This window comes from Oncorhynchus keta, unplaced genomic scaffold, assembly GCF_023373465.1.
Source record: "Oncorhynchus keta strain PuntledgeMale-10-30-2019 unplaced genomic scaffold, Oket_V2 Un_contig_7739_pilon_pilon, whole genome shotgun sequence".
NCBI classification, from domain to species: domain Eukaryota; kingdom Metazoa; phylum Chordata; class Actinopteri; order Salmoniformes; family Salmonidae; genus Oncorhynchus; species Oncorhynchus keta.
Window position 1 is genome coordinate 4988 of NW_026289652.1, and position 27732 is coordinate 32719.

Sequence of the window (27732 nt, forward strand, 5' to 3'; positions counted from 1 at the left end):
TGGTGTGGACTATGTGTGTCTGGTAAACACATGTGGATCTGGTGAACAGTTATCACTTGTTGACCAACTACAGGAATACTGACCTCAGAGTCTCCAGTTTACAGTGGGGATTCCCCAGTCCAGCAGAGAGCAGCTCCACTCCTGAATCCTTCAGGTCATTGTTACTCAGATCCAGCTCTCTCAGGTGTGAGGGGTTTGAACTGAGAACTGAGGCCAACACTTTACAGGATGCGTTTCTGAGTTTACAGCCAGTGAGTCTGAAACACAGAGAAATACAATGACAGACAGGTTGTATTCAAATGTTACACTGTAACCTGCACAAATAACGTGTTGGGTTTGACCTCAGAGCTGAGACCAGAGAAGCACAGCCTTCCTCTGTGAGTCCACAGCCTGACAGCCTGCAAAGAGTCAAATCATATTAAAATCACACTGCTATTCTTTGGTGGTGAAAATAGTGGCAGTATATTTGTTCAACATATTCAGATACATCAGTGTCCTGAAACCTTCCATATCTATTCCTAAATGGATGTTTCATTATTAGAAATGACAAATTTTCCAAGTATTGCTTGTAGATAGAAAGATGCATATTACAAATATTATAGTAGACTGACCAGACCAGTTTAAAAGCAGTATCAGTCAAAAGACAGACAGTGAGGAATCAGATTTAGATTGTATTGAGTATACAGTCCACACCATATCTATTTAGACAGTGAGGTATCAGATTTAGATTGTATTGAGTATACAGTCCACACCATATCTATTTAGACAGTGAGGAATCAGATTTAGATTGTATTGAGTATACAGTCCACAACATATCTATTTAGACAGTGAGGTATCAGATTTAGATTGTATTGAGTATACAGTCCACACCATATCTATTTAGACAGTGAGGTATCAGATTTAGATTGTATTGAGTATACAGTCCTCACCATATCTATTTAGACAGTGAGGTATCAGATTTAGATTGTATTGAGTATACAGTCCACAACATATCTATTTAGACAGTGAAGCTAACATTTTAAATGTGTCTCTATACTCCAACATTTTATTTCAGATCAAATGTTTCATTTGAGGTGACAGTTTATAATGTCCCCTTTATTTGAGGGTATTTTAATACATGTCTGTTTCAATTTAGAAATTGCATTTATGTATCTATTCCCCATTTTAAGAAGTCAGTGAAGTATTCACCAATTAACTTTCAGTGTCTTAAAATAGTCAAAAGTTGAGTATTTGTCGATATTCCTTGAATTCCAATGACAGTTCATCCAGCCCTTTGACTCAAACTCTGTAATGGTCGCCCTGAGGCTCCCTGGAGAGGAGTTCATCAGATGTGTCTCTTGATGTCTGGGTAAGCTCCTTTCCAGAGGAGTCAGGACAGCAGAGATGTGTCCCTGTAATGGTCTGGGTGAGGCTGGTGCAGACCTTTGACAGCAGAGATGTGTCTCTGTAATGGTCTGGGTGACCTCTCCTCTTTGACCTCAGCAGAGATGTGTCTCTGTAATGGTCTGGGTGAGGCTGGTGCAGCTTGACCTCATCTTTACAGAGCTGTTCTTCCTGTAACCTCTGGGTGAGGCTGGTCCAGAAGTCAGGACCAGCAGAGATGTGTCCTGTTTGGTCTGGCTGAGGCTCATGCAACAGTCCCAGACTGCCCTGTAATGGTCTGGGTGAGGCCGTCCCAGAGGAGTCGCTCTCAGCAGAGATGTGTCTCTGTAATGGTCCTCCTGATCTGGTGCTCTTCCCTCTGACAGCAAACTTTCTCAACCTAATCTCCTGATTCTGCCTCCTCAACAGCAGAGATCTCCTCCCTTAATGCATCCTTTGAGGCTGGTCCCCTATCCTCCAGAGCCGGCTCTGTCCTCCCCTCTGGCTGAGGCTGGTGCAGAGGCTCAGGACAGCAGAGATGTGTCTCTGTAATGGTCTGGGTGAGGCTGGTGCACTCCCTCAGGACAGCAGAGATGTGTCTGTAAGGCCTCCTCTGTAATGGTCTGGGTAAAGCCACTTTCAGACCATTCTAACATTCCAAGCATCTGCCTCTGTAATGGTCTGGGTGAAGCTCTTTGCCACCTTCTCCTCCCTCCAGAGATGTGTCTCTGTAATGGTCTCCCTGAGGCTCTGCAGATGAGTCAGTCAACCATTTTGAAGAGATGTGTCGATGAATGGTCTGGTGAAGCTGGTGCAGAGGAGTCAACAGCAGAGATGTGTCTGCCCTGTAATGGTCTGGGTGAGGCCCTGCAGATGCTCTGACCTCAGAGATGTGTCCCTCCAGATGAAATGGTCTGGGTGAGGCTGGTGCAGAGGACAGGACCTGCAGAGATGTGTCTCTGTAATGGTCTTCTGAGACCTGGTGCAGAGGAGTCAGGACAGCAGAGATGTGTCTCTGTAATGGTCTGGGTGAGGCTGGTGCAGAGGAGTCAGGACAGCAGAGATGTGTCTCTGAAAAAATGGTCTGGGTGAGCTGGTGCAGAGGACTACAGACAGCAGAGATGTGTCTCTGTAATGGTCTGGGTGAGGCTGGTGCAGAGGAGTTGCACCCCTTCTTGACAGCAGAGATGTGTCTCTGTAATGGTCATTCAGGCTGGTGCAGAGAGTCAGGACAGCAGAGATGTGTCTCTGTAATGGTCTGGGTGAGGCTGGTGCAGAGCTCTCTCTATCTCTGCTCTCATCCTGTCTCTGTAATGGTCTGGGTGAGGCTGGTGCAGAGGAGAACCATTCAGACAGCAGAGATGTGTCTCTGTAATGGTCTGGGTGAGGCTGGTGCAGAGGAGTCAGGACAGCAGAGATCTGTCTCTGTAATGGTCTGGGTGAGGCTGGTGCAGAGGAGTCGTGGACAGCAGAGATGTGTCTCTGTAATGGTCTGGGTGAGGCTGGTGCAGAGGAGTCAGGACAGCCCATGGCTCTGTAATGGTCTGGGTGAGGCTGGTGCAGAGGAGTCAGGACAGCAGACATGTGTCTCTGTAATGGTCTGGGTGAGGCTGGTGCAGAGGAGTCAGGACAGCAGAGATGTGTCTCTGTAATGGTCTGGGTGAGGCTGGTGCAGAGGAGTCAGGACAGCAGAGATGTGTCTGTAATGGTCTGAGGCTGGTGCAGAGGATGGATCTGTCTCTGTCATGGTCTGAGGCTGGTGCAGAGGAGTCAGGACAGCAGAGATGTGTCTCTGTAATGGTCTGGGTGAGGCTGGTGCAGAGGAGTCAGGACAGCAGAGATGTGTCTCTGTAATGGTCTGGGTGAGGCTGGTCAGAGGAGTCAGGACAGCAGAGATGTGTCTCTGTAATGGTCTGGGTGAGGCTGGTGCAGAGGAGTCAGGACAGCAGAGATGTGTCTCTGTAATGGTCTGGGTGAGGCTGGTGCAGAGGAGTCAGGACAGCAGAGATGTGTCTCTGTAATGGTCTGGGTGAGGCTGGTGCAGAGGAGTCAGGACAGCAGAGATGTGTCTCTGTAATGGTCTGGGTGAGGCTGGTGCAGAGGAGTCAGGACAGCAGAGATGTGTCTCTGTAATGGTCTGGGTGAGCTGGTGCAGAGGAGTCAGGACAGCAGAGATGTGTCTCTGTAATGGTCTGGGTGAGGCTGGTGCAGAGGAGTCAGGACAGCAGAGATGTGTCCTGTAATGGTCTGGGTGAGGCTGGTGCAGACACCCAGGACAGCAGAGATGTGTCTCTGTAATGGTCTGGGTGAGGCTGGTGCAGAGGAGTCAGGACAGCAGAGATGTGTCTCTGTAATGGTCTGGGTGAGGCTGGTGCAGAGGAGTCAGGACAGCAGAGATGTGTCTCTGTAATGGTCTGGGTGAGGCTGGTGAAAGGACCTCAGGCTGGGTGAGGCATACCTAGAGATGTGTCTCTGTAATGGTCTGGGTGAGGCTGGTGCAGAGGAGTCAGGACAGCAGAGATGTGTCTCTGTAATGGTCTGGGTGAGGCTGGTGCAGAGGAGTCAGGACAGCAGAGATGTGTCTCTGTAATGGTCTGGGTGAGGCTGGTGCAGAGGAGTCAAATGCAGAGATGTGTCTCTGTAATGGTCTGGGTGAGGCTGGTGCAGAGGAGTCAGACAGACAGCAGAGATGTGTCTCTGTAATGGTCTGGGTGAGGCTGGTGCAGAGGAGTCAGGACAGCAGAGATGTGTCTCTGTAATGGTCTGGGTGAGGCTGGTGCAGAGGAGTCTAGGACAGCAGAGATGTGTCTCTGTAATGGTCTGGGTGAGGCTGGTGCAGAGGACAGGACAGCAGAGATGTGTCTCTGTAATGGTCAGTGAGGCTGGTCAGAGGAGTCAGGACAGCAGAGATGTGTCCTGTAATGGTCTGGGTGAGGCTGGTGCAGAGGAGTCAGGACAGCAGAGATGTGTCTCTGTAATGGTCTGGGTGAGGCTGGTGCAGAGGAGTCAGGACAGCAGAGATGTGTCTCTGTAATGGTCTGGGTGAGGCTGGTGCAGAGGAGTCAGGACAGCAGAGATGTGTCCCTGTAATGGTCTGGGTGAGGCTGGTGCAGAGAGTCAGGACAGCAGAGATGTGTCTCTGTAATGGTCTGGGTGTAGCTGGTGCAGAGGAGTCAGGACAGCAGAGATGTGTCTCTGTAATGGTCTGGGTGAGGCTGGTGCAGAGGAGTCAGGACAGCAGAGATGTGTCTCTGTAATGGTCTGGGTGAGGCTGGTGCAGAGGAGTCAGGACAGCAGAGATGTGTCTCTGTAATGGTCTGGGTGAGGCTGGTGCAGAGGAGTCAGGACAGCAGAGATGTGTCTCTGTAATGGTCTGGGTGAGGCTGGTGCAGAGGAGTCAGGACAGCAGAGATGTGTCTCTGTAATGGTCTGGGTGAAGCTGGTGCAGAGGAGTCAGGACAGCAGAGATGTGTCTCTGTAATGGTCTGGGTGAGGCTGGTGCAGAGGAGTCAGGACAGCAGAGATGTGTCTCTGTAATGGTCTGGGTGAGGCTGGTGCAGAGGAGTCAGGACAGCAGAGATGTGTCTCTGTAATGGTCTGGGTGAGGCTGGTGCAGAGGAGTCAGGACAGCAGAGATGTGTCTCTGTAATGGTCTGGGTGAGGCTGGTGCAGAGGAGTCAGGACAGCAGAGATGTGTCTCTGTAATGGTCTGGGTGAGGCTGGTGCAGAGGAGTCAGGACAGCAGAGATGTGTCTCTGTAATGGTCTGGGTGAGGCTGGTGCAGAGGAGTCAGGACAGCAGAGATGTGTCTCTGTAATGGTCTGGGTGAGGCTGGTGCAGAGGAGTCAGGACAGCAGAGATGTGTCCCTGTAGTGGTCTGGGTGAGGCTGGTGCAGAGGAGTCAGGACAGCAGAGATGTGTCTCTGTAATGGTCTGGGTGAAGCTGGTGCAGAGGAGTCAGGACAGCAGAGATGTGTCTCTGTAATGGTCTGGGTGAGGCTGGTGCAGAGGAGTCAGGACAGCAGAGATGTGTCTCTGTAATGGTCTGGGTGAGGCTGGTGCAGAGGAGTCAGGACAGCAGAGATGTGTCTCTGTAATGGTCTGGGTGAGGCTGGTGCAGAGGAGTCAGGACAGCAGAGATGTGTCTCTGTAATGGTCTGGGTGAGGCTGGTGCAGAGGAGTCAGGACAGCAGAGATGTGTCTCTGTAATGGTCTGGGTGAGGCTGGTGCAGAGGAGTCAGGACAGCAGAGATGTGTCTCTGTAATGGTCTGGGTGAGGCTGGTGCAGAGGAGTCAGGACAGCAGAGATGTGTCTCTGTAATGGTCTGGGTGAGGCTGGTGCAGAGGAGTCAGGACAGCAGAGATGTGTCTCTGTAATGGTCTGGGTGAGGCTGGTGCAGAGGAGTCAGGACAGCAGAGATGTGTCTCTGTAATGGTCTGGGTGAGGCTGGTGCAGAGGAGTCAGGACAGCAGAGATGTGTCTCTGTAATGGTCTGGGTGAGGCTGGTGCAGAGGAGTCAGGCGCAGGACAGCAGAGATGTGTCTCTGTAATGGTCTGGGTGAGGCTGGTGCAGAGGAGTCAGGACAGCAGAGATGTGTCTCTGTAATGGTCTGGGTGAGGCTGGTGCAGAGGAGTCAGGACAGCAGAGATGTGTCTCTGTAATGGTCTGGGTGAGGCTGGTGCAGAGGAGTCAGGACAGCAGAGATGTGTCTCTGTAATGGTCTGGGTGTAGCTGGTGCAGAGGAGTCAGGACAGCAGAGATGTGTCTCTGTAATGGTCTGGGTGAGGCTGGTGCAGAGGAGTCAGGACAGCAGAGATGTGTCTCTGTAATGGTCTGGGTGAGGCTGGTGCAGAGGAGTCAGGACAGCAGAGATGTGTCTCTGTAATGGTCTGGGTGAGGCTGGTGCAGAGGAGTCAGGACAGCAGAGATGTGTCCCTGTAATGGTCTGGGTGAGGCTGGTGCAGAGGAGTCAGGACAGCAGAGATGTGTCTCTGTAATGGTCTGGGTGTAGCTGGTGCAGAGGAGTCAGGACAGCAGAGATGTGTCTCTGTAATGGTCTGGGTGAGGCTGGTGCAGAGGAGTCAGGACAGCAGAGATGTGTCTCTGTAATGGTCTGGGTGAGGCTGGTGCAGAGGAGTCAGGACAGCAGAGATGTGTCTCTGTAATGGTCTGGGTGAGGCTGGTGCAGAGGAGTCAGGACAGCAGAGATGTGTCTCTGTAATGGTCTGGGTGAGGCTGGTGCAGAGGAGTCAGGACAGCAGAGATGTGTCTCTGTAATGGTCTGGGTGAAGCTGGTGCAGAGGAGTCAGGACAGCAGAGATGTGTCTCTGTAGTGGTCTGTGTGAGGCTGGTGCAGAGGAGTCAGGACAGCAGAGATGTGTCCCTGTAGTGGTCTGGGTGTGGCTGGTGCAGAGGAGTCAGGCGCAGGACAGCAGAGATGTGTCTCTGTAATGGTCTGGGTGAGGCTGGTGCAGAGGAGTCAGGACAGCAGAGATGTGTCTCTGTAATGGTCTGTGTGAGGCTGGTGCAGAGGAGTCAGGACAGCAGAGATGTGTCTCTGTAATGGTCTGTGTGAGGCTGGTGCAGAGGAGTCAGGACAGCAGAGATGTGTCTCTGTAATGGTCTGGGTGAGGCTGGTGCAGAGGAGTCAGGACAGCAGAGATGTGTCTCTGTAATGGTCTGGGTGAGGCTGGTGCAGAGGAGTCAGGACAGCAGAGATGTGTCCCTGTAATGGTCTGGGTGAGGCTGGTGCAGAGGAGTCAGGACAGCAGAGATGTGTCTCTGTAATGGTCTGGGTGAGGCTGGTGCAGAGGAGTCAGGACAGCAGAGATGTGTCTCTGTAATGGTCTGGGTGAGGCTGGTGCAGAGGAGTCAGGACAGCAGAGATGTGTCCCTGTAGTGGTCTGGGTGAGGCTGGTGCAGAGGAGTCAGGACAGCAGAGATGTGTCTCTGTAATGGTCTGGGTGAGGCTGGTGCAGAGGAGTCAGGACAGCAGAGATGTGTCTCTGTAATGGTCTGGGTGAGGCTGGTGCAGAGGAGTCAGGCGCAGGACAGCAGAGATGTGTCTCTGTAATGGTCTGGGTGAGGCTGGTGCAGAGGAGTCAGGACAGCAGAGATGTGTCTCTGTAATGGTCTGGGTGAGGCTGGTGCAGAGGAGTCAGGACAGCAGAGATGTGTCCCTGTAATGGTCTGTGTGTAGCTGGTGCAGAGGAGTCAGGACAGCAGAGATGAGTAGCACAAGTAACTTTACTCAAATATATTTCAACAACATGTCGTAATACCGAGCCCACAATAACAGACCGAACAGACAGAAAACAAAGGGGAAAAAGAGGGTTAAATATTGAACATGTAATTGGGGAAATGAAACCAGCTGTGTAAAACAAAGACAAAACAAATGGAAAATGAAAGTGGATCGGCGATGGCTAGAAGGCCGGTGACGTCGACCATCGAACGCCGTCCGAACAAGGAGAGGGACCGACCTCGGCGGAAGTCGTGACAAACTCGTTTGTTGCATTTACAGTTTGTTTTGGTTGTTTTGGGTTATTTTTGTTCATTAAAACAATTGTGATTCATGACTGGAGTAATTTTCTGTCTGAGTGAGTAGATAACATGTTTCTAAGCACTACTAAACTAATCCTGATGATGCCATGATAATACAAATCATGACTGAATCATGAATAATAATGAGTGTGAAAGTTACAAAGGCTACAACAACACATGCTAACCTCTCACCATTACCAATAACAGAGGATACAACAAAACATGCTAACCTCTCACCATTACCAATAACAGAGACTACAAGAAAACATACTAACCTCTCACCATTACCAATAACAGAGGCTACAACAAAACATGCTAACCTCTCACCATTACCAATAACAGAGGATACAACAAAACATGCTAACCTCTCACCATTACCAATAACAGAGGATACAACAAAACATGCTAACCTCTCACCATTACCAATAACAGAGACTACAAGAAAACACACTAACCTCTCACCATTACCAATAACAGAGGCTGCAACAAAACATGCTAACCTCTCACCATTACCAATAACAGAGGCTGCAACAAAACATACTAACCTCTCACCATTACCAATAACAGAGACTACAACAAAACATGCTAACCTCTCACCATTACCAATAACAGAGGCTACAACAAAACATGCTAACCTCTCACCATTACCAATAACAGAGGGGGTTAGCATTTATTCTGATCTTTGTTCCTCTGTAACTTTCTCATTCGTCATCATTCCCTATTCATTCATGATTATTCATCATCATAGTAGCATCCACATGAATGTAGAAGTGTTCAGAAACATCTTCTATTCTTACTGACAATACAAGTGAAGTGACTCCAAAATGACAGGACATTATTCACCATTCAGTTTCTATTAGGAAAACATCTCAAACACAACCAAGACAAACTGCAAATTCATTCACCAAGTTAGTAGAATCACAAGCTTGATGTAATCACTGCAGGCATGGAATATGGGACCAAATACTAAACTTTTGACTAAATTAATTTGACCAAATAATTAAGACTTCTTCAAATGGGAGAACTAAACTCAGCATAAAAAGAAACGTCCTCTCACTGTCAACGGAGTTTATTTTCAGCAAACTGAATTAACATGTGTAAATATTTGTATAAACATAACATTCAACAACTGAGACATAAATTGAACAAGTTCCACAGACATGTGACTAACAGAAATGGAATAATGTGTCCCTGAACAAAGGGGGGGTCAAAATCAAAAGTATGTCAGTATCTGGTGTGGCCACCAGCTGCATTAAGTACTGCAGTGCATCTCCTCCTCATGGACTGCACCAGATTTGCCAGTTCTTGCTGTGAGATGTTACTCCACTCTTCAACCAAGGCACCTGCAAGTTCCCGGACATTTTGGGGGGAATGGCCCCAGCCCTCACCCTCCGATCCAACAGGTCCCAGATGTGCTCAATGGGATTGATAACCGGGCTCTTCGCTGGCCATGGCAGAACACTGACATTCCTGTCTTGCAGGAAATCACGCACAAAACAAGCAGTATGGCTGGTGGCATTGTCATGCTGGATGGTCATGTCAGGATGAGCCTGCAGGAAAGGTACCACATGAGGGAGGAAGATGTCTTCCCTGTAACGCACAGCTTTGAGATTGCCTGCAATGACAACAAGCTCAGTCCGATGATGCTGTGACACACCTCCCCAGACCAAGACGGACCCTCCACCTTCAAATCGATCCCACTCCAGAGTACAGGCCTCGGTGTAACGCTCATTCCTTACGATAAATGAGAATACAACCATCACCCCTGGTGAGCCAAAACCGCGATTCCTCAGTGAAGAGCAATTTTGCCAGTCCTGTCTGGTCCAGCGACAGTGGGTTTGTGCCCATAAACGTTGTTGCCAGTGATGTCTGGGGAGGACCTGCCTTACAACAGGTGTACAAGCCCTCAGTCCAGCCTCTCTCAGCCTATTACGGACAATCTGAGCACTGGAGGAGGGATTGTGTGTTCCGGTGTAACTCGGGCAGTTGTTGTTGCCATCCTGTACCTGTCCCGCAGGTGTGATGTTCGAATGTACCGATCCTGCGCAGGTGTTTTTACACGTGTTCTGCCACTGCGAGGACGATCAGCTGTCCATCCTGTCTCCCTTTAGCGCTGTCTTAGGCGTCTCACAGTGCAGACATCACAATTTATTTCCATGGCCACATCTGCAATCCTCATGCCTCCTTGCTGCATGCCTAAGGCACGTTCATGCAACTGAGCAGGGACCCTGGGTATCTTTCTTTTGGTGTTTTTCAGAGTTAGTAGAAAGGCCTCTTTAGTGTCCTAAGTTTTCATAACTGTGATCTTCATTGCCTACCGTCTGTAAGCTGTTAGTGTCTAAACGACCATCCCACGGGTGCATGTTCATTAATTGTTTATGGTTCATTGAACAAGCATGGGAAACAGTGCTTAAACCCTTTTCAAAAAAGATCTGTGAAGGTATTTGGATTTTTACAAATGATCTTTGAAAGACAGGGTCCTGAAAAACGGATGTTTCTTTTTTTGAGGAGTTTAGATACATAAAGTGCTTTCATATCTCAACGGTAAAATATACAGTCGTGGATAAAAGTTTTGAGAATGACACAAATATTAATATTCACAAAGTCTGCTGCCTCAGGACAAGGCTGGAGATCACTCTGTCATGCTGACTGAGTTCGAATAACAGACTGTAAGCTTCAAAAGGAGGGTGGTGCTTGGAATCATTGTTCTTCCTCTGTCAAACATGGTTACCTGCAAGGAAACTTGTGTCGTCAACATTGCTTTGCACAAAAAGGGCTTCACAGGCAAGGATATTGCTGTCAGTAAGATTGCACCTAAATCAACCATTTATCGGATCATCAAGAACTTCAAGGAGAGCGGTTCAATTGATGTGAAGAAGGCTTCAGGGTGCCCAAGAAAGTCCAGCAAACACCAGGACCGTCTCCTAAAGTTGATTCAGCTGTGGGATTGGGGCACCACCAGTACAGAGCTTGCTCAGGAATGGCAGCAGGCAGGTGTGAGTGCATCTGCACGCACAGTGAGGCGAGGACTTTTGGAGGATGGCCTGGTGTCAAGAAGGGCAGCAAAGAAGCCACTTCTCTCCAGGAACAACATCAGGGACAGACTGATATTCTCCAAAAGGTACAGGGATTGGACTGCTGAGGACTGGGGTAAAGTCATTTTCTCTGATGAATCCCCTTTTCGATTGTTTGGGGCATCCGGAAAAAGGCTTGTCCGGAGAAGACAAGGTGAGCACTACCATCAGTCTGTGTCATGCCAACACTAAAGCATCCTGAGACCATTCATGTGCGGGGTTGCTTCTCAGCCAAGGGAGTGGGATCATTCACAATTTTGCCTAAGAACACAGTCATGAATAAAGAATGGTACCAACACATCCTCCAAGAGCAATTCTCCCAACCATCCAGGAACAGTTTGGTGACGAACAATGCCTTTTCCAGCACGATGGAGCACCTTGCCATAAGGCAAAAGTGATAACTAAGTGACCTGGGGAACAAAACATTGATATTTTGGGTCCATGGCCAGGAAACTCCCCAGACCTTAATCCCAGAGAACTGAGAACTTGTGGTCAATCCTCAAGAGGCGGGTGGATATACAAAAACCCACACATTCTGACAAACTCCAAGCATTGATTATGTAAGAATGGGCTGCCATCAGTCAGGATGTGGCCCAGAAGTTAATTGACAGCATGCCAGGGCGGATTGCAGAGGTCTTGAAAAAGAAGGGTCAACACTGCAAATATTGACTCTTTGCTTCAACTTCATGTAATTGTCAATAAAAGCCTTTGACACGTATGAAATGCTTGTAATTATACTTCAGTATTCATAGTAACATCTGACAAAAATATCTAAAGACACTGAGGCAGCAAACTTTATGAAAATTACTATTTGTGTCTCAAAACTTTTGGCCACGACTGTATATGTATGAATACCTTTAAATAAAAGGTGACATTCTGTACAGTCAATTAATATGAAACATTGTATCTCAAATCCAAAATGCTGGAGCAGAGCACCACATTAAAAACTGTAGGCTTCACTGTCCAAACACATGGTGTGGACTATGTGTGTCTGGTAAACACATGTGGATCTGGTGAACAGTTATCACTTGTTGACCAACTACAGGAATACTGACCTCAGAGTCTCCAGTTTACAGTGGGGATTCCCCAGTCCAGCAGAGAGTAGCTTCACTCCTGAATCCTTCAGGTCATTGTTACTCAGATCCAGCTCTCTCAGGTGTGAGGGGTTTGACCTCAGAGCTGAGACCAGAGAAGCACAGCCTTCCTCTGTGACTAGACAGCCTGACAGCCTGCAAAGAGTCAAATAATATTACAATCACACTGATATTCTTTGGTGGTGAACAGAGTGGCAGTATATTTTTCTACATATTCAGATACATCAGTTATATCAGTGTCCTGAAACCTTCCATATATATTCATATATTAATGTATCATTATTAGAAATGACAAATTATCCAAGTATTGCTTGTAGATAGAAACATGTATAGTACAAATATTTCGGTAGACTGACCAGACCAGTTTAAAAAGCAGTATCAGTCAGAAGACAGACAGTGAGGTATCAGATTTAGATTGTATTGAGTATACAGTCCACACCATATCTATTTAGACAGTGAGGTATCAGATTTAGATTGTATTGAGTATACAGTCCAAACCATATCTATTTAGACAGTGAGGTATCAGATTTAGATTGTATTGAGTATACAGTCCACACCATATCTATTTAGACAGTGAGGTATCAGATTTAGATTGTATTGAGTATACAGTCCACACCATATCTATTTAGACAGTGAGGTATCAGATTTAGATTGTATTGAGTATACAGTCCAAACCATATCTATTTAGACAGTGAGGTATCAGATTTAGATTGTATTGAGTATACAGTCCAAACCATATCTATTTAGACAGTGAGGTATCAGATTTAGATTGTATTGAGTATACAGTCCACACCATATCTATTTAGACAGTGAGGTAACAGATTTAGATTGTATTGAGTATACAGTCCACACCATATCTATTTAGACAGTGAGGTATCAGATTTAGATTGTATTGAGTATACAGTCCACACCATATCTATTTAGACAGTGAGGTATCCGATTTAGATTGTATTGAGTATACAGTCCACACCATATCTATTTAGACAGTGAGGTATCAGATTTAGATTGTATTGAGTATACAGTCCACACCATATCTATTTAGACAGTGAGGTATCAGATATAGATTGTATTGAGTATACAGTCCACACCATATCTATTTAGACAGTGAGGTATCAGATTTAGATTGTATTGAGTATACAGTCCACATCATATCTATTTAGACAGTGAGGTATCAGATATAGATTGTATTGAGTATACAGTCCACACCATATCTATTTTCACAGTGAAGCTCACATTTTAAATGTGGCTCTATTCTCCAACATTTTGAATTTCAGATAAAATGTTTCATGTGAGGTGACAGTATTGTCACGTTCTGACCTTTATTTCCTTTGTTTTGTCATTATTTAGTATGGTCAGGGCGTGAGGTGGGTGGGCAGTCTGTTTGTTTTTCTATGTTTTGGGGGTATTTCTATGTTTCGGCCTAGTATGGTTCTCAATCAGAGGCTGGTGTCATTAGTTGTCTCTGATTGAGAATCATACTTAGGTAGCCTGGGTTTCTCTGGGTGTTTGTGGGTGATTGTTCCTGTCTCTGTGTTTTGCACCAGATAGGGCTGTTTTTGGTTTTCCACGTTTATTGTTTTGTAGTGTTCATGTTTATCTGTTTTTATTAAACATTAATCAATATAACCACGCTGCGTTTTGGTCCTCCTCTACTTCACCACAGGAAAACCCTGACAGAATATAATGTCACCTTTTATTTGAGGATATTTTAATACATATCTGATTCAACCTTTAGAAATAAAGCACTTTATGTATCTAGTCCCCATTTGAGGAAGTCATAAGTATTCTGACCAATTCACTCAAAGTATTAAAGTAGTCAACAACATGATCAATAACAGAGGCTACAACAAAACATGCTAACCTCTCACCATTAACAATAACAGACTACAACAAAACATGCTAACCTCTCACCATTACCAATAACGGAGACTACAACAAAACATGCTAACCTCTCACCATTACCAATAACAGAGGCTACAACAAAACATGCTAACCTCTCACCATTACCAATAACAGAGGCTACAACAAAACATGTTAACCTCTCACCATGACCAATAACAGAGACTACAACAAAACATGCTAACCTCTCACCATTACCAATAACAGAGGATACAACAAAACATGTTAACCTCTCACCATGACCAATAACAGAGACTACAACAAAACATGCTAACCTCTCACCATGACCAATAACAGAGGCTACAACAAAACATGCTAACCTCTCACCATTACCAATAACAGAGACTACAACAAAACATGCTAACCTCTCACCATTACCAATAACAGAGGCTACAACAAAACATGCTAACCTCTCACCATTACCAATAACAGAGACTACAACAAAACATGCTAACCTCTCACCATTACCAATAACAGAGGCTACAACAAAACATGCTAACCTCTCACCATTACCAATAACAGAGGATACAACAAAACATGCTAACCTCTCACCATTACCAATAACAGAGACTACAACAAAACATGCTAACCTCTCACCATTACCAATAACAGAGACTATAACAAAACATACTAACCTCTCACCATTATCAATAACAGAGACTACAACAAAACATACTAACCTCTCACCATTACCAATAACAGAGGCTACAACAAAACATACTAACCTCTCTCCATTACCAATAACAGAGACTACAACAAAACATGCTAACCTCTCACCATTACCAATAACAGAGACTACAACAAAACATGCTAACCTCTCACCATTACCAATAACAGAGGCTACAACAAAACATACTAACCTCTCACCATTACCAATAACAGAGGCTACAACAAAACATACTAACCTCTCACCATTACCAATAACAGAGGCTACAACAAAACATGCTAACCTCTCACCATTACCAATAACAGAGGCTACAACAAAACATGCTAACCTCTCACCATTACCAATAACAGAGGCTACAACAAAACATACTAACCTCTCACCATTACCAATAACAGAGGCTATAACAAAACATGCTAACCTCTCACCATTACCAATAACAGAGGAAACAACAAAACATGCTAACCTCTCACCATTACCAATAACAGAGGAAACAACAAAACATGCTAATCTCTCACCATTACCAATAACAGAGACTACAACAAAACATGCTAACCTGTCATCATTACCAATAACAGAGACTACAACAAAACATACTAACCTCTCACCATTACCAATAACAGAGGCTACAACAAAACATGCTAACCTCTCACCATTACCAATAACAGAGACTACAACAAAACATACTAACCTCTCATCATTACCAATAACAGAGGGGGTTTGATCTTTGTACCTCTGTAACTTTCTCATTCATCATCATTCATTCATTATTATTCATAATCATGGTAGCATCCACATGAATGTAGAAGTTTCCAGAAACATCTTCTATTCTTACTGACAATACAAGTGAAGTGACTCCAAAATGACAGGACATTATTCACCATTTAGTTTCTATTAGGAAAAATATCATCTAAAACACAACCAAGACAAACTGCAAATTAATTCAACAAGTTAGTAGAATCACAAGCTTGATGTAATCACTGCAGGCATGGAATATGGGACCAAATACTAAACTTTTGACTAAAATAATTTATCCAAAATATTATGACTTTTCAAATGGGAGAACTAGATACAAAGTGTTTTAATTTACAAACTGTAAAATATATATGTATGAAAATACCTTTAAATAAAAGGTGACATTCTGTACATTATATCTCAAATCCAAAATGCTGGAGCAAAGCACCACATTTAAAACTGTAAGCTTCACTGTCCAAACACATATGGTGTGGACTATGTGTGTCTGGTAAACACATGTGGATCTGGTGAACAGTTATCACTTGTTGACCAACTACAGGAATACTGACCTCAGAGTCTCCAGTTTACAGTGGGGATTCCCCAGTCCAGCAGAGAGCAGCTCCACTCCTGAATCCTTCAGCTCATTGTTACTCAGATCCAGCTCTCTCAGGTGTGAGGGGTTTGACCTCAGAGCTGAGACCAGAGAAGCACAGCCTTCCTTTGTGACTCCACAGCCTGACAGCCTGACAAAGAGATCATCATGACTTCACAAACACACTGTTAATGTAACGATTAGTGTAGAAGGACAATGGTAGATGCATTTGGTTTATTCTCTCAAACAACATAACATATTCCGTCTCCTAGAATTGTATGGTCATATTGTTATACTAATGTGAAAATCAATGCATTTATTCAATGTGTTTTTTCAATATATACATATTATAATACATATTTTTCTCTAAACTGAATATTTCTTCCTGATGATTAGTTCTTATATGTCATTTTATTTACTCACAGAACATCTCTGGAGGCTTTGACCACTGGCAGCAGCCTCAGAAGACCTTCCTCTGATCTGGAGTATTTCTTCAGGTCAAACACATCCAGCTCCTTTTCTGAAGTCAGCAACACAAAGACCAGAGCTGACCACTGTGCAGGTGACAGGTTGGGTTCTGAGAGACTTCCTGATCTCAGGAAGCTTTGGATCTCCTCCACTAGAGAATGGTCATTCAGTTCATTCAGACAGTGGAACAGATTGATGCTCCTCTCTGGAGAGGGATTCTCCCTGATCTTCTCCTTGATGTACTTAACTGTTTCTTCATGGCTCTGTGAGCTGCTTCTTGTCTTTGTCAGTAGACCTCGTAAGTGCTTCTGATTGACTCCAGTGAGAGGCCCAGAAGGAAGCGGAGGAAAAGGTCCAGGTTTCCCGTCTCACTTTGTAAGGCTTTATCCACAGCACTCTTGTAGACAGTAACTTCAGACTCGTCTTTTGTTTGCAGTTTGTCCATTAGATTCTGATTGTTGTTGATGAATGAGAGGAACACATATACAGCAGCCAGAAACTCCTGAATGCTCAGATGAACGAAGCAGTACACCTTGTCCTGGTACAGCCCACATTCCTCTTTAAAGAGCTGTGTGCACAATCCTGAGTACACTGAGGCTTCATTAACATCAATGCCAGACTCTTTCAGGTCTTCTTCATAGAAAATCAGATTGCCCTTCACAAGCTGTTGAAAAGCCAGTTTTCCCAGTGACAGAATGCTCTCTTTATTCCAGTGTGGACCTGTCTCTTCTTTCCCAAGATACTTTTCATTCTTCTGTTTGGTATGAAACACCACAAGGTGTGTGTACATCTCAGTCAGAGTCTTGGGCATCTCTTCTCTCTTATGTTCCAGCATGTGTTCAAGGACTGTTGCAGAAATCCAACAGAAGACTGGAATGTGGCACATGATGTGGAGGCTCCTTGATGTCTTTATGTGTGAGATGATTCTGCTGGCCAGGTCCTCATCATCACTGAATCTCTTCCTGAAGTACTCCTCCTTCTGTGGGTCATTGAACCCTCGTACCTCTGTCACCTGGTCAACACACCCTGAAGGGATCTTATTGGCTGCTGCAGGTCGGGTAGTTATCCAGAGGAGAGCAGAGGGAAGCAGATTTCCCTTGATGAGATTTGTCAGCAGAACATCCACTGAGGTTGACTCTGTGACGTCACAACAGATCTTGTTCTTCTGGAAGTCTAGGGGCAGTCGGCACTCATCCAGACCATCAAAGATGAACAGAACTTTGTACTTGTCATAGTTGGAGATTCTTGATTCTTTGGTTTCCATTGAGAAGTGATTGAGAAGTTTAATGAAAGTGTGTTTGTCCCCTTTCATCAAATTCAGCTCCCGGAAAGGGAATGAAAACACAAATTGGACATCCTGATTTGCTTTTCCTTCAGCCCAGTCCAGAATGAACTTCTGCACAGAGACTGTTTTTCCAATGCCAGCGACTCCCTTTGTCAGCACAGTTCTGATAGGTTTATCTTGTCCAGTTAAGGGTTTGAAGATGTCGTTACATTTGATTGGAGTCTCTGGTCTTGCTTGTTTCCTGGTTGTTGTCTCAATCTGTCTCAGCTCATGTTCATTATTGACCTCTCCTGTTCCACCCTCTGTGATGTAGAGCTCTGTGTAGATCTTATTGAGAAGTGTTGGGTTTCCTTGTTTAGCGATCCCCTCAAATACACATTGAAACTTCTTCTTTAGATTAGATTTAAGTTCACGTTGGCAAATCACAGCAAGCTCATCTGAATGAAGAAATACCACAGAGGATATTAATATTACGTCTGTTTTAATGTCTACAGTATTGTAGGACTGTTATAAAGTTTTTTTTTAATCAATAATGACTAATTATGTATACATTTCAATCAGGACTGACTAATCAGAATACTATTATGTTACTGTATATGTACTAATCAGAATACTATTATGTTACTGTATATGTACTAATCAGAATACTATTATGTTACTGTATATGTACTAATCAGAATACTATTATGTTACTGTATAGATGTATGAATTTTCTTTTTAATCCTAGTACTGAATATAATGTGTGTAAATATAATCAAGAATGAGAACAATGACTGTCTGTTCCTTGGTAAAAATGAATGAACTTATCGTCAGATTGGCTAGAATGATGATCTACACAGGAAGACCTTGGCTTGGTCATAAATTATCTAAAGTGGTGGGAGAACCATACTGTACTATAACTATACTGTACTATAACTATACTGTACTATACTATATATAACTATACTGCCATTGTACTATACTGTACTATAACTATACTGCCATTGTACTATACTGTACTATAACTATACTGCCATTGTACTATACTGTACTATAACTATACATTGTACTATACTGTACTATACTGCCATTGTACTATACTGTACTATAACTATACTGCCATTGTACTATACTGCACTATAACTATACTGCCATTGTACTATACTGCACTATAACTATACTGCCATTGTACTATACTGTACTATAACTATACTGCCATTGTACTATACTGCACTATAACTATAGCCATTGTACTATACTGTACTATAACTATACTGCCATTGTACTATACTGTACTATACTGCCATTGTACTATACTGCACTATAACTATACTGCCATTGTACTATACTGCACTATAACTATACTGCCATTGTACTATACTGCACTATAACTATACTGCCATTGTACTATACTGTACTATAACTATACTGCCATTGTACTATACTGCACTATAACTATACTGCCATTGTACTATACTGCACTATAACTATACTGCCATTGTACTATACTGTACTATAACTATACTGCCATTGTACTATACTGTACTATAACTATACTGCCATTGTACTATACTGTACTATAACTATACTGCCATTGTACTATACTGCACTATAACTATACTGCCATTGTACTATACTGTACTATACTATACTGCCATTGTACTATACTATACTATAACTATACTGCCATTGTACTATACTATACTATAACTATACTGCCATTGTACTATACTGTACTATAAATATACTGCCATTGTACTATACTGTACTATAACTACACTGCCATTGTACTATACTGCACTATAACTATACTGCCATTGTACTATACTGTACTATAACTATACTGCCATTGTACTATACTATACTATAACTATACTGCCATTGTACTATACTATACTATAACTATACTGCCATTGTACTATACTGCACTATAAATATACTGCCATTGTACTATACTGTACTATAACTATACTGCCATTGTACTATACTGTACTATAACTATACTGCCATTGTACTATACTGTACTATAACTATACTGCCATTGTACTATACTGTACTATAACTATACTGCCATTGTACTATACTGTACTATAACTATACTGCCATTGTACTATACTGTACTATAACTATAGAGCCATTGTACTATACTGCACTATAACTATACATTGTACTATACTATACTGTAACTATACTGCCATTGTACTATACTATACTGCAACTATACTATATATAACTATACTGCCATTGTACTATACTGTACTATAACTATACTGCCATTGTACTATACTGTACTATAACTATACTGCCATTGTACTATACTATACTATAACTATACTGCCATTGTACTATACTGTACTATAACTATACTGCCATTGTACTATACTGTACTATAACTATACTGCCATTGTACTATACTGTACTATAACTATAGAGCCATTGTACTATACTATACTATAACTATAGAGCCATTGTACTATACTGTACTATAACTATACTGCCATTGTACTATACTGTACTATAACTATACTGCCATTGTACTATACTGTACTATAACTATACTGCCATTGTACTATACTGTACTATAACTATACTGCCATTGTACTATACTGCACTATAACTATACTGCCATTGTACTATACTATACTGTAACTATACTGCCATTGTACTATACTGTACTATAACTATACTGCCATTGTACTATACTGTACTATAACTATACTGCCATTGTACTATACTGTACTATAACTATACTGCCATTGTACTATACTGTACTATAACTATACTGCCATTGTACTATACTGCACTATAACTATACTGCCATTGTACTATACTATACTGTAACTATACTGCCATTGTACTATACTATATGCAACTATACTATATATAACTATACTGCCATTGTACTATACTGTACTATAACTATACTGCCATTGTACTATACTGTACTATAACTATACTGCCATTGTACTATACTATACTATAACTATACTGCCATTGTACTATACTGTACTATAACTACACTGCCATTGTACTATACTGTACTATAACTATACTGCCATTGTACTATACTGTACTATAACTATAGAGCCATTGTACTATACTATACTATAACTATAGAGCCATTGTACTATACTGTACTATAACTATACTGCCATTGTACTATACTGTACTATAACTATACTGCCATTGTACTATACTGTACTATAACTATACTGCCATTGTACTATACTGTACTATAACTATACTGCCATTGTACTATACTGCACTATAACTATACTGCCATTGTACTATACTATACTGTAACTATACTGCCATTGTACTATACTATACTGCAACTATACTATATATAACTATACTGCCATTGTACTATACTGTACTATAACTATACTGCCATTGTACTATACTGTACTATAACTACACTGCCATTGTACTATACTATACTATAACTATACTGCCATTGTACCGGGTGGAGAAGAGACGGGACAGTTCGAAAACTAATGGTGTCATTTTCAGTTTATAATCTGTGGTAAATTGTTTCATGTTCAGTTCTCTCGAGAATAAACGCTGCTGATTGGTTTTGGTCTCTGTCCATTTTATGCAAATAAGAGTCTTACAAATTCTTACGAGTGGACAGAGTGTTTAATTTAATTGGGTATTAAAACATATTAATTCCCGTAACAGATTTTAATTATGATAATTTATTCTCTTAACTGACTGTATAAATGTGTAAATGTTTTCATAATGCATTATAGACTGGTGTGACTGATTATATTATTATTGGTATTATTGATGGTATTATTAATGTTGTCTCTCTCTCTAAATGAATCACCACAACACATCCCTGCTGCTACTTGATGAGGTCACGAGGTGTTGTGTTAAGGCTGCTACAATATCATTGAGTTACACAGCTACTTTAGCTGTACTTTGGCTACAGTTTTTAAATGTTATAAAACATCATTCAACATGAGGCAGACAGATCTTACATTTCTCCAGTGTGTCAGCAAGCTCCTTCTGGTTCATTTTCCTCAGGATGTGCAGTGTGATCTTCAGAGCCCCCTCTCTGGCACTGCTCTCCTGCTTCTCATATTCAGCATCCACCACTTCCTGCTTCTGACTCTCAAAGCCTTCTGGGAGTTCTGGACTAAGAATCCTCTTGAATATCTTCAGCTCGTTCTTCACAAATGTCATAATTTTCTCTTCAAGCATCTGGAATAAATAAAGTAAATGAGTTAAGCAAGAGAAGAAATGCTTTCTCATTAACACATTAATGAATGATTGACAGATCAACTTTTCTTGAGGTAAACAAAAACAAATGTACATAACAGGACCACATACACTGAATATGGAGGCCAGGTCTGTTTGATGACTCTGGGAAGACTGACCACTGAGAATCTCTGACTCTGATCTCTCCTGTTGGTTTCTGTGGACAAAACATGAGGTTACATCTCCTCATCCAGGGAGTACACACACACACACACACACACACACACACACACACACACACACACACACACACACACACACACACACACACACACACACACACACACACACACACACACACACACGCACACACAGGGAGGGAATGTTGTGTTTGTTTAATTTTGTTTTAGGACTTTGAAAATAGACAAAATGATTAGCCTATGGATTATGAAAACAACAACAATAAATGGGAAAATGGGAGGAGAAATGACTAGAGACAGTGTTGTTTAACTCACTGACCAGGACCCATGAGTTCTTCTTACCTTTGTTCAGTAGAAAAGTCTCCCTCTCTAAAGTATATAGGTTGACCCATAGACCAGTCACTCTTCATGGACACACAGCTGGGAACAGGGGAGGCTGGTCTCTCCTGCTTGATTGGGCTTCAACACAACAGAGACAAACATTACATCTCTCATCTCCTCTGAGCTCAGATGGGGAAACATAAGAAGAGTTTCATTACAAAAAGCTATATATCCATTTTCAGAAATGTTCGTAAATTAGCTTTTATTGTTTAAAGAAGTTATATTTATGTTAAGTTATGTTGTTTTGCTAAATGAGGAGATGGCACGTGGTATCTGCTTCTATAAACCAATGAGGAGATGCAGCGCGAACTGCGTCACAAATAGAACTGACTTCCAGACGCTCGTTGGCGCACGCGAGACTTGTGTATATATTTGCCTCACTCTCAAATGTTACCGACCGGAATAATGAGGCTATAAGGAGTACCAGTACTGAGTCAATGTGCAGGGTACCAGGTAGTAATGAGACTATAAGGAGAACCAGTACTGAGTCAATGTGCAGGGTACCAGGTAGTTGAGGTAATAATGAGGCTATAAGGAGAACCAGTACTGAGTCAATGTGCAGGGTACCAGGTAGTTGAGGTAATAATGAGACTATAAGGAGAACCAGTACTGAGTCAATGTGCAGGGTACCAGGTAGTTGAGGTAATAATGAGACTATAAGGAGAACCAGTACTGAGTCAATGTGCAGGGTACCAGGTAGTTGAGGTAATAATGAGACTATAGGGAGTACCTGTACTGAGTCAATGTGCAGGGTACCAGGTAGTTGAGGTAATAATGAGACTATAGGGAGTACCTGTACTGAGTCAATGTGCAGGGTACCAGGTAGTTGAGGTAATAATGAGACTATAAGGAGAACCAGTACTGAGTCAATGTGCAGGGTACCAGGTAGTTGAGGTAATAATGAGACTATAAGGAGTACCAGTACTGAGTCAATGTGCAGGGTACCAGGTAGTTGAGGTAATAATGAGACTATAAGGAGTACCAGTACTGAGTCAATGTGCAGGGTACCAGGTAGTTGAGGTAATAATGAGGCTATAAGGAGAACCAGTACTGAGTCAATGTGCAGGGTACCAGGTAGTTGAGGTAATAATGAGACTATAAGGAGAACCAGTACTGAGTCAATGTGCAGGGTACCAGGTAGTTGAGGTAATAATGAGACTATAAGGAGAACCAGTACTGAGTCAATGTGCAGGGTACCAGGTAGTTGAGGTAATAATGAGACTATAAGGAGAACCAGTACTGAGTCAATGTGCAGGGTACCAGGTAGTTGAGGTAATAATGAGGCTATAAGGAGTACCAGAACTGAGTCAATGTGCAGGGTACCAGGTAGTTGAGGTAATAATGAGACTATAAGGAGTACCAGTACTGAGTCAATGTGCAGGTTACCAGGTAGTTGAGGTAATAATGAGACTATAAGGAGTACCAGTACTGAGTCAATGTGCAGGGTACCAGGTAGTTGAGGTAATAATGAGGCTATAAGGAGAACCAGTACTGAGTCAATGTGCAGGGTACCAGGTAGTTGAGGTAATAATGAGACTATAAGGAGTACCAGTACTGAATCAATGTGCAGGGTACCAGGTAGTTAAGGTAATAATGAGACTATAAGGAGTACCAGTACTGAGTCAATGTGCAGGTTACCAGGTAGTTGAGGTAATAATGAGACTATAAGGAGTACCAGTACTGAGTCAATGTGCAGGGTACCAGGTAGTTGAGGTAATAATGAGACTATAAGGAGTACCAGTACTGAGTCAATGTGCAGGGTACCAGGGAGTTGAGGTAATAATGACACTATAAGGAGTACCAGTACTGAGTCAATGTGCAGGGTACCAGGTAGTTGAGGTAATAATGAGACTATAAGGAGTACCAGTACTGAGTCAATGTGCAGGGTGCCAGGTAGTTGAGGTAATAATGAGACTATAAGGAGAACCAGTACTGAGTCAATGTGCAGGTTACCAGGTAGTTGAGGTAATAATGAGACTATAAGGAGTACCAGTACTGAGTCAATGTGCAGGGTACCAGGTAGTTGAGGTAATAATGAGACTATAAGGAGTACCAGTACTGAGTCAATGTGCAGGGTACCAGGGAGTTGAGGTAATAATGAGACTATAAGGAGTACCAGTACTGAGTCAATGTGCAGGGTACCAGGTAGTTGAGGTAATATGTACATGTAGTTCGGGGAAAAAGTGACTAGGCAATCAGGATGGAGGTTACATCTCCTCACCCAGGGAGCTCACACTCACGCACACACACACACACTCACTCACTCACACACACACACACACTCACTCACTCACACACAGATACACACACACACACACACACACACACACACACACACACACACACACACACACACACACACACACACACACACACACACACACACACACACACACAGGGAGGGAATGTTGTGTTTGTTTAATATTGTTTTAGGACTATGAAAATAGACAAAATGATTAGCCTATGGATTATGAAAACAACAACAATAAATGGGAAAATGGGAGGAGAAATGACTAGAGACAGTGTTGTTTAACTCACTGACCAGGACCCATGAGTTCTTCTTACCTTTGTTCAGTAGAAAAGTCTCCCTCTCTAAAGTGTATAAGTCTAAACTAAATGAAAAATTCTGCTTTGAACGTTGATTAACTTGTAACCTGAGAATTTCTGTATTTTCAATCTGGCGCTCTGCAATTTGGCGCTAGCCTCCCACCTCCCATAAGAAGTTAAAGAGCTTGGTGGGTTTTTTCATTCTCTAATCAAGGCATGGGATTGTTCAATGACAAACATGCATTTGTTTAAAATCTATCACTTGATGGTTTCATTTCAGAGGGACAAATAATAATGTTTTTTCCCACAAAATGCTATTCATCTGCCTCATTCTCAAATGTGACCAACCGGTTGAATGTTGTCTTCTGTGGCAAAACTTGAAATTGTGTTTTTTAATTCGATAAAAGTACAGACTCAGTGTTAGAAAACTAAATATCAGACACTACAGTAGTAGAGACTCAGTTTTAGAAAACTAAATATCATACACTACAGTAGTACAGACTCAGTGTTAGAAAACTAAATATCATACACTACAGTAGTACAGACTCAGTGTTAGAAAACTAAATATCAGACACTACAGTAGTAGAGACTCAGTGTTAGAAAACTAAATATCATACACTACAGTAGTACAGACTCAGTGTTAGAAAACTAAATATCAGACACTACAGTTGAGGAAGAATGGGAAAGTAATTATGTTTTGAAAGATGATAAACTTTGAGAAAATGTCCTTTGAATGTTTTGGTACCTACTGGAGAGCTCTTCTCTGTCTACAGGGCTGCTACTTTGTCAGATAATGTCACCCATCTAAATAAATCATTTTGAATACATTTAACTCTTTAACTCTATTTAACTGTATGGTGTTTATGGTTTATGTCAGTTTCAATGTTTGTTACACTATAAATGGTTATTTAATGGTGGTAAGTGGTCAAATGAACCAGAACATTTTGTATTTTACAATTCTGAGTCTGACTACTGACTGACTACAATTCTGACTAGTTTAGTAAGGAATTACACATTATTCAGTAGTACTGCAGTTGCTAAAACATTCCAGTAGATGGCAGCATAATTCCACAAATGACATTAGCTTTCTAATTCCAGTAGATGGCAGCATAATTCCACAAATGACATTTCACCACAATAGTTTTCTCCCTGGATACACCACCATTTGGCTCTATATTTTCAATAAATATTTAGCAATTAAAAGTTATTAATTCACATACAGATATTGGTGAGGCAGCTGAGAAATAAAGTATATTTTTCTAATTAATTCCTTAGATCTCAAACCTGCCCCACCTATCCCATTCCAGGTTACCAGGTCACCCAGTTCAAACTACATTTGAAAAATAAAACACGTGACTTGTTGATCAAGTGTTCTGCCTTGCAATAATAAATATAATAAAATCACAAAACAAAAACAGCAAAATGCTGAGATAGGTTTTGATAAACAAAACAATCAAAATGCTATTTAGTACTATAATGGTATTTACTAACATAATATTATTACTAAAACAGTTTCTAAAATAATTAGGTTTTAGGCTAAAATAGGTCATACGTAGGTAGGGTTAGATGCTGATGTAAAAGGGCTTTATAAATACATTTGATTTGATTGTGAGGTTTAGGGATTTTAAGGTAAAAAACAGTATGCATTTATAGCTCTCTTGCTCCTCCCTGTGGCCTTCTGTGTGTACTACATATTTCATTCACAACACCTGCTAGGCTCATAATCTGAGGTAGCAACTGCGTCAGATCTACAAATCAATGAGCTAGACCTTTCCATTTGTTTTCTAACTCAGTGAAACTGCGCAGCTTTCATTAATTCCGATGGCGACTAACGAACATTTCGATGCATATCAAATTACCCAGCAGCCATTTAGAAACAAGTCATAAAAAATAATTTTGTTACTTAAATTAAAAAATGTCTTCTGGCTGTTTAAATCGGCCACGTCTTGAAAAAGAGGACAGGGATATGTGTCTTGTTAAGGTTGTATACTTTTCTGAAAATAAATATGGTTAACCATGACCAGAAAATGTTTAACATTTTCCCTGCAGTACCTCCACAGACCCGGATTGAGAACCCTATATATATATATATATATATATTAGTTAAAAATCTGAGAACAGTAATATTGAAGGTACCCATAGCAACCATTTCTGATTAAAAAAACAAATGTGAACATTTTGGAAACATTTTAATAATGTTATCAAAAATTGTCATCTCACCTCTTAGCTTTGGTGTCATGTTCCCCAGAGAGACTCATTTTAGAGGCAGGGCCCCCCCCTCTCTCTCCCCAGAGACTCATTTTAGAGGCAGGGCCCCTCTCTCCCCAGAGAGACTCATTTTAGAGGCAGGGCCCCCTCCTCTCTCTCCCCAGAGAGACTCATTTTAGAGCACTGACCCCTAAACAGAGATCCAAAATGTTATTTGTGGTTAACACAGTAATTATTTAATGTTAAATGTTATCATTTATTAATTTTCTCTTATAAAACATTTACTAACAGACACAGAAACAATCAGATGATTTAATGCATCACATGATAACGTAGATTGTGACATTTCATCTCCATGGTAACTGTCTGTAATAATAATAATAAGTCACTGTTTGTTAAGGTAGTTATAGACAGAACAGCAACAATAATAATAATAATAATAATAATAATAATAAGTCACTGTTTGTTAAGGTAGTTATAGACAGTACAGCAACAATAA

The 27732-nt window shown here is 42.1% G+C and overlaps 1 protein-coding gene and 1 long non-coding RNA gene across 51 annotated transcripts; one reads left to right on the plus strand and one right to left on the minus strand.

The window, feature by feature from the left end:
- LOC127926527 (NLR family CARD domain-containing protein 3-like) lies at positions 1-27336 on the minus strand. Its single transcript, XM_052511952.1, is given in 10 exon segments — positions 1-200; positions 342-398; positions 12034-12207; positions 15940-16113; positions 16386-16746; positions 16749-18152; positions 21678-21900; positions 22030-22114; positions 22440-22556; positions 27246-27336. Coding segments are annotated over 10 exon segments (2808 nt in total). The 5' UTR covers positions 27326-27336; the 3' UTR covers positions 1-67.
- On the plus strand, positions 22844-25036 carry LOC127926528 (uncharacterized). 50 transcript variants are annotated; one of them, XR_008124380.1, is made up of 6 exons: positions 22844-22931; positions 23049-23174; positions 23301-24002; positions 24066-24308; positions 24372-24506; positions 24570-25036. It is a non-coding gene; the product is annotated as an uncharacterized LOC127926528 (long non-coding RNA). The 50 variants fall into 50 exon arrangements; XR_008124361.1 differs by lacking the exon at positions 22844-22931 and having other exon boundaries at positions 22939-23174; positions 24066-24191; positions 24255-24308; XR_008124371.1 differs by lacking the exon at positions 22844-22931 and having other exon boundaries at positions 22939-23174; positions 24066-24191; positions 24255-24308; positions 24435-24506.
- Positions 27337-27732: the final 396 nt, after the last annotated feature.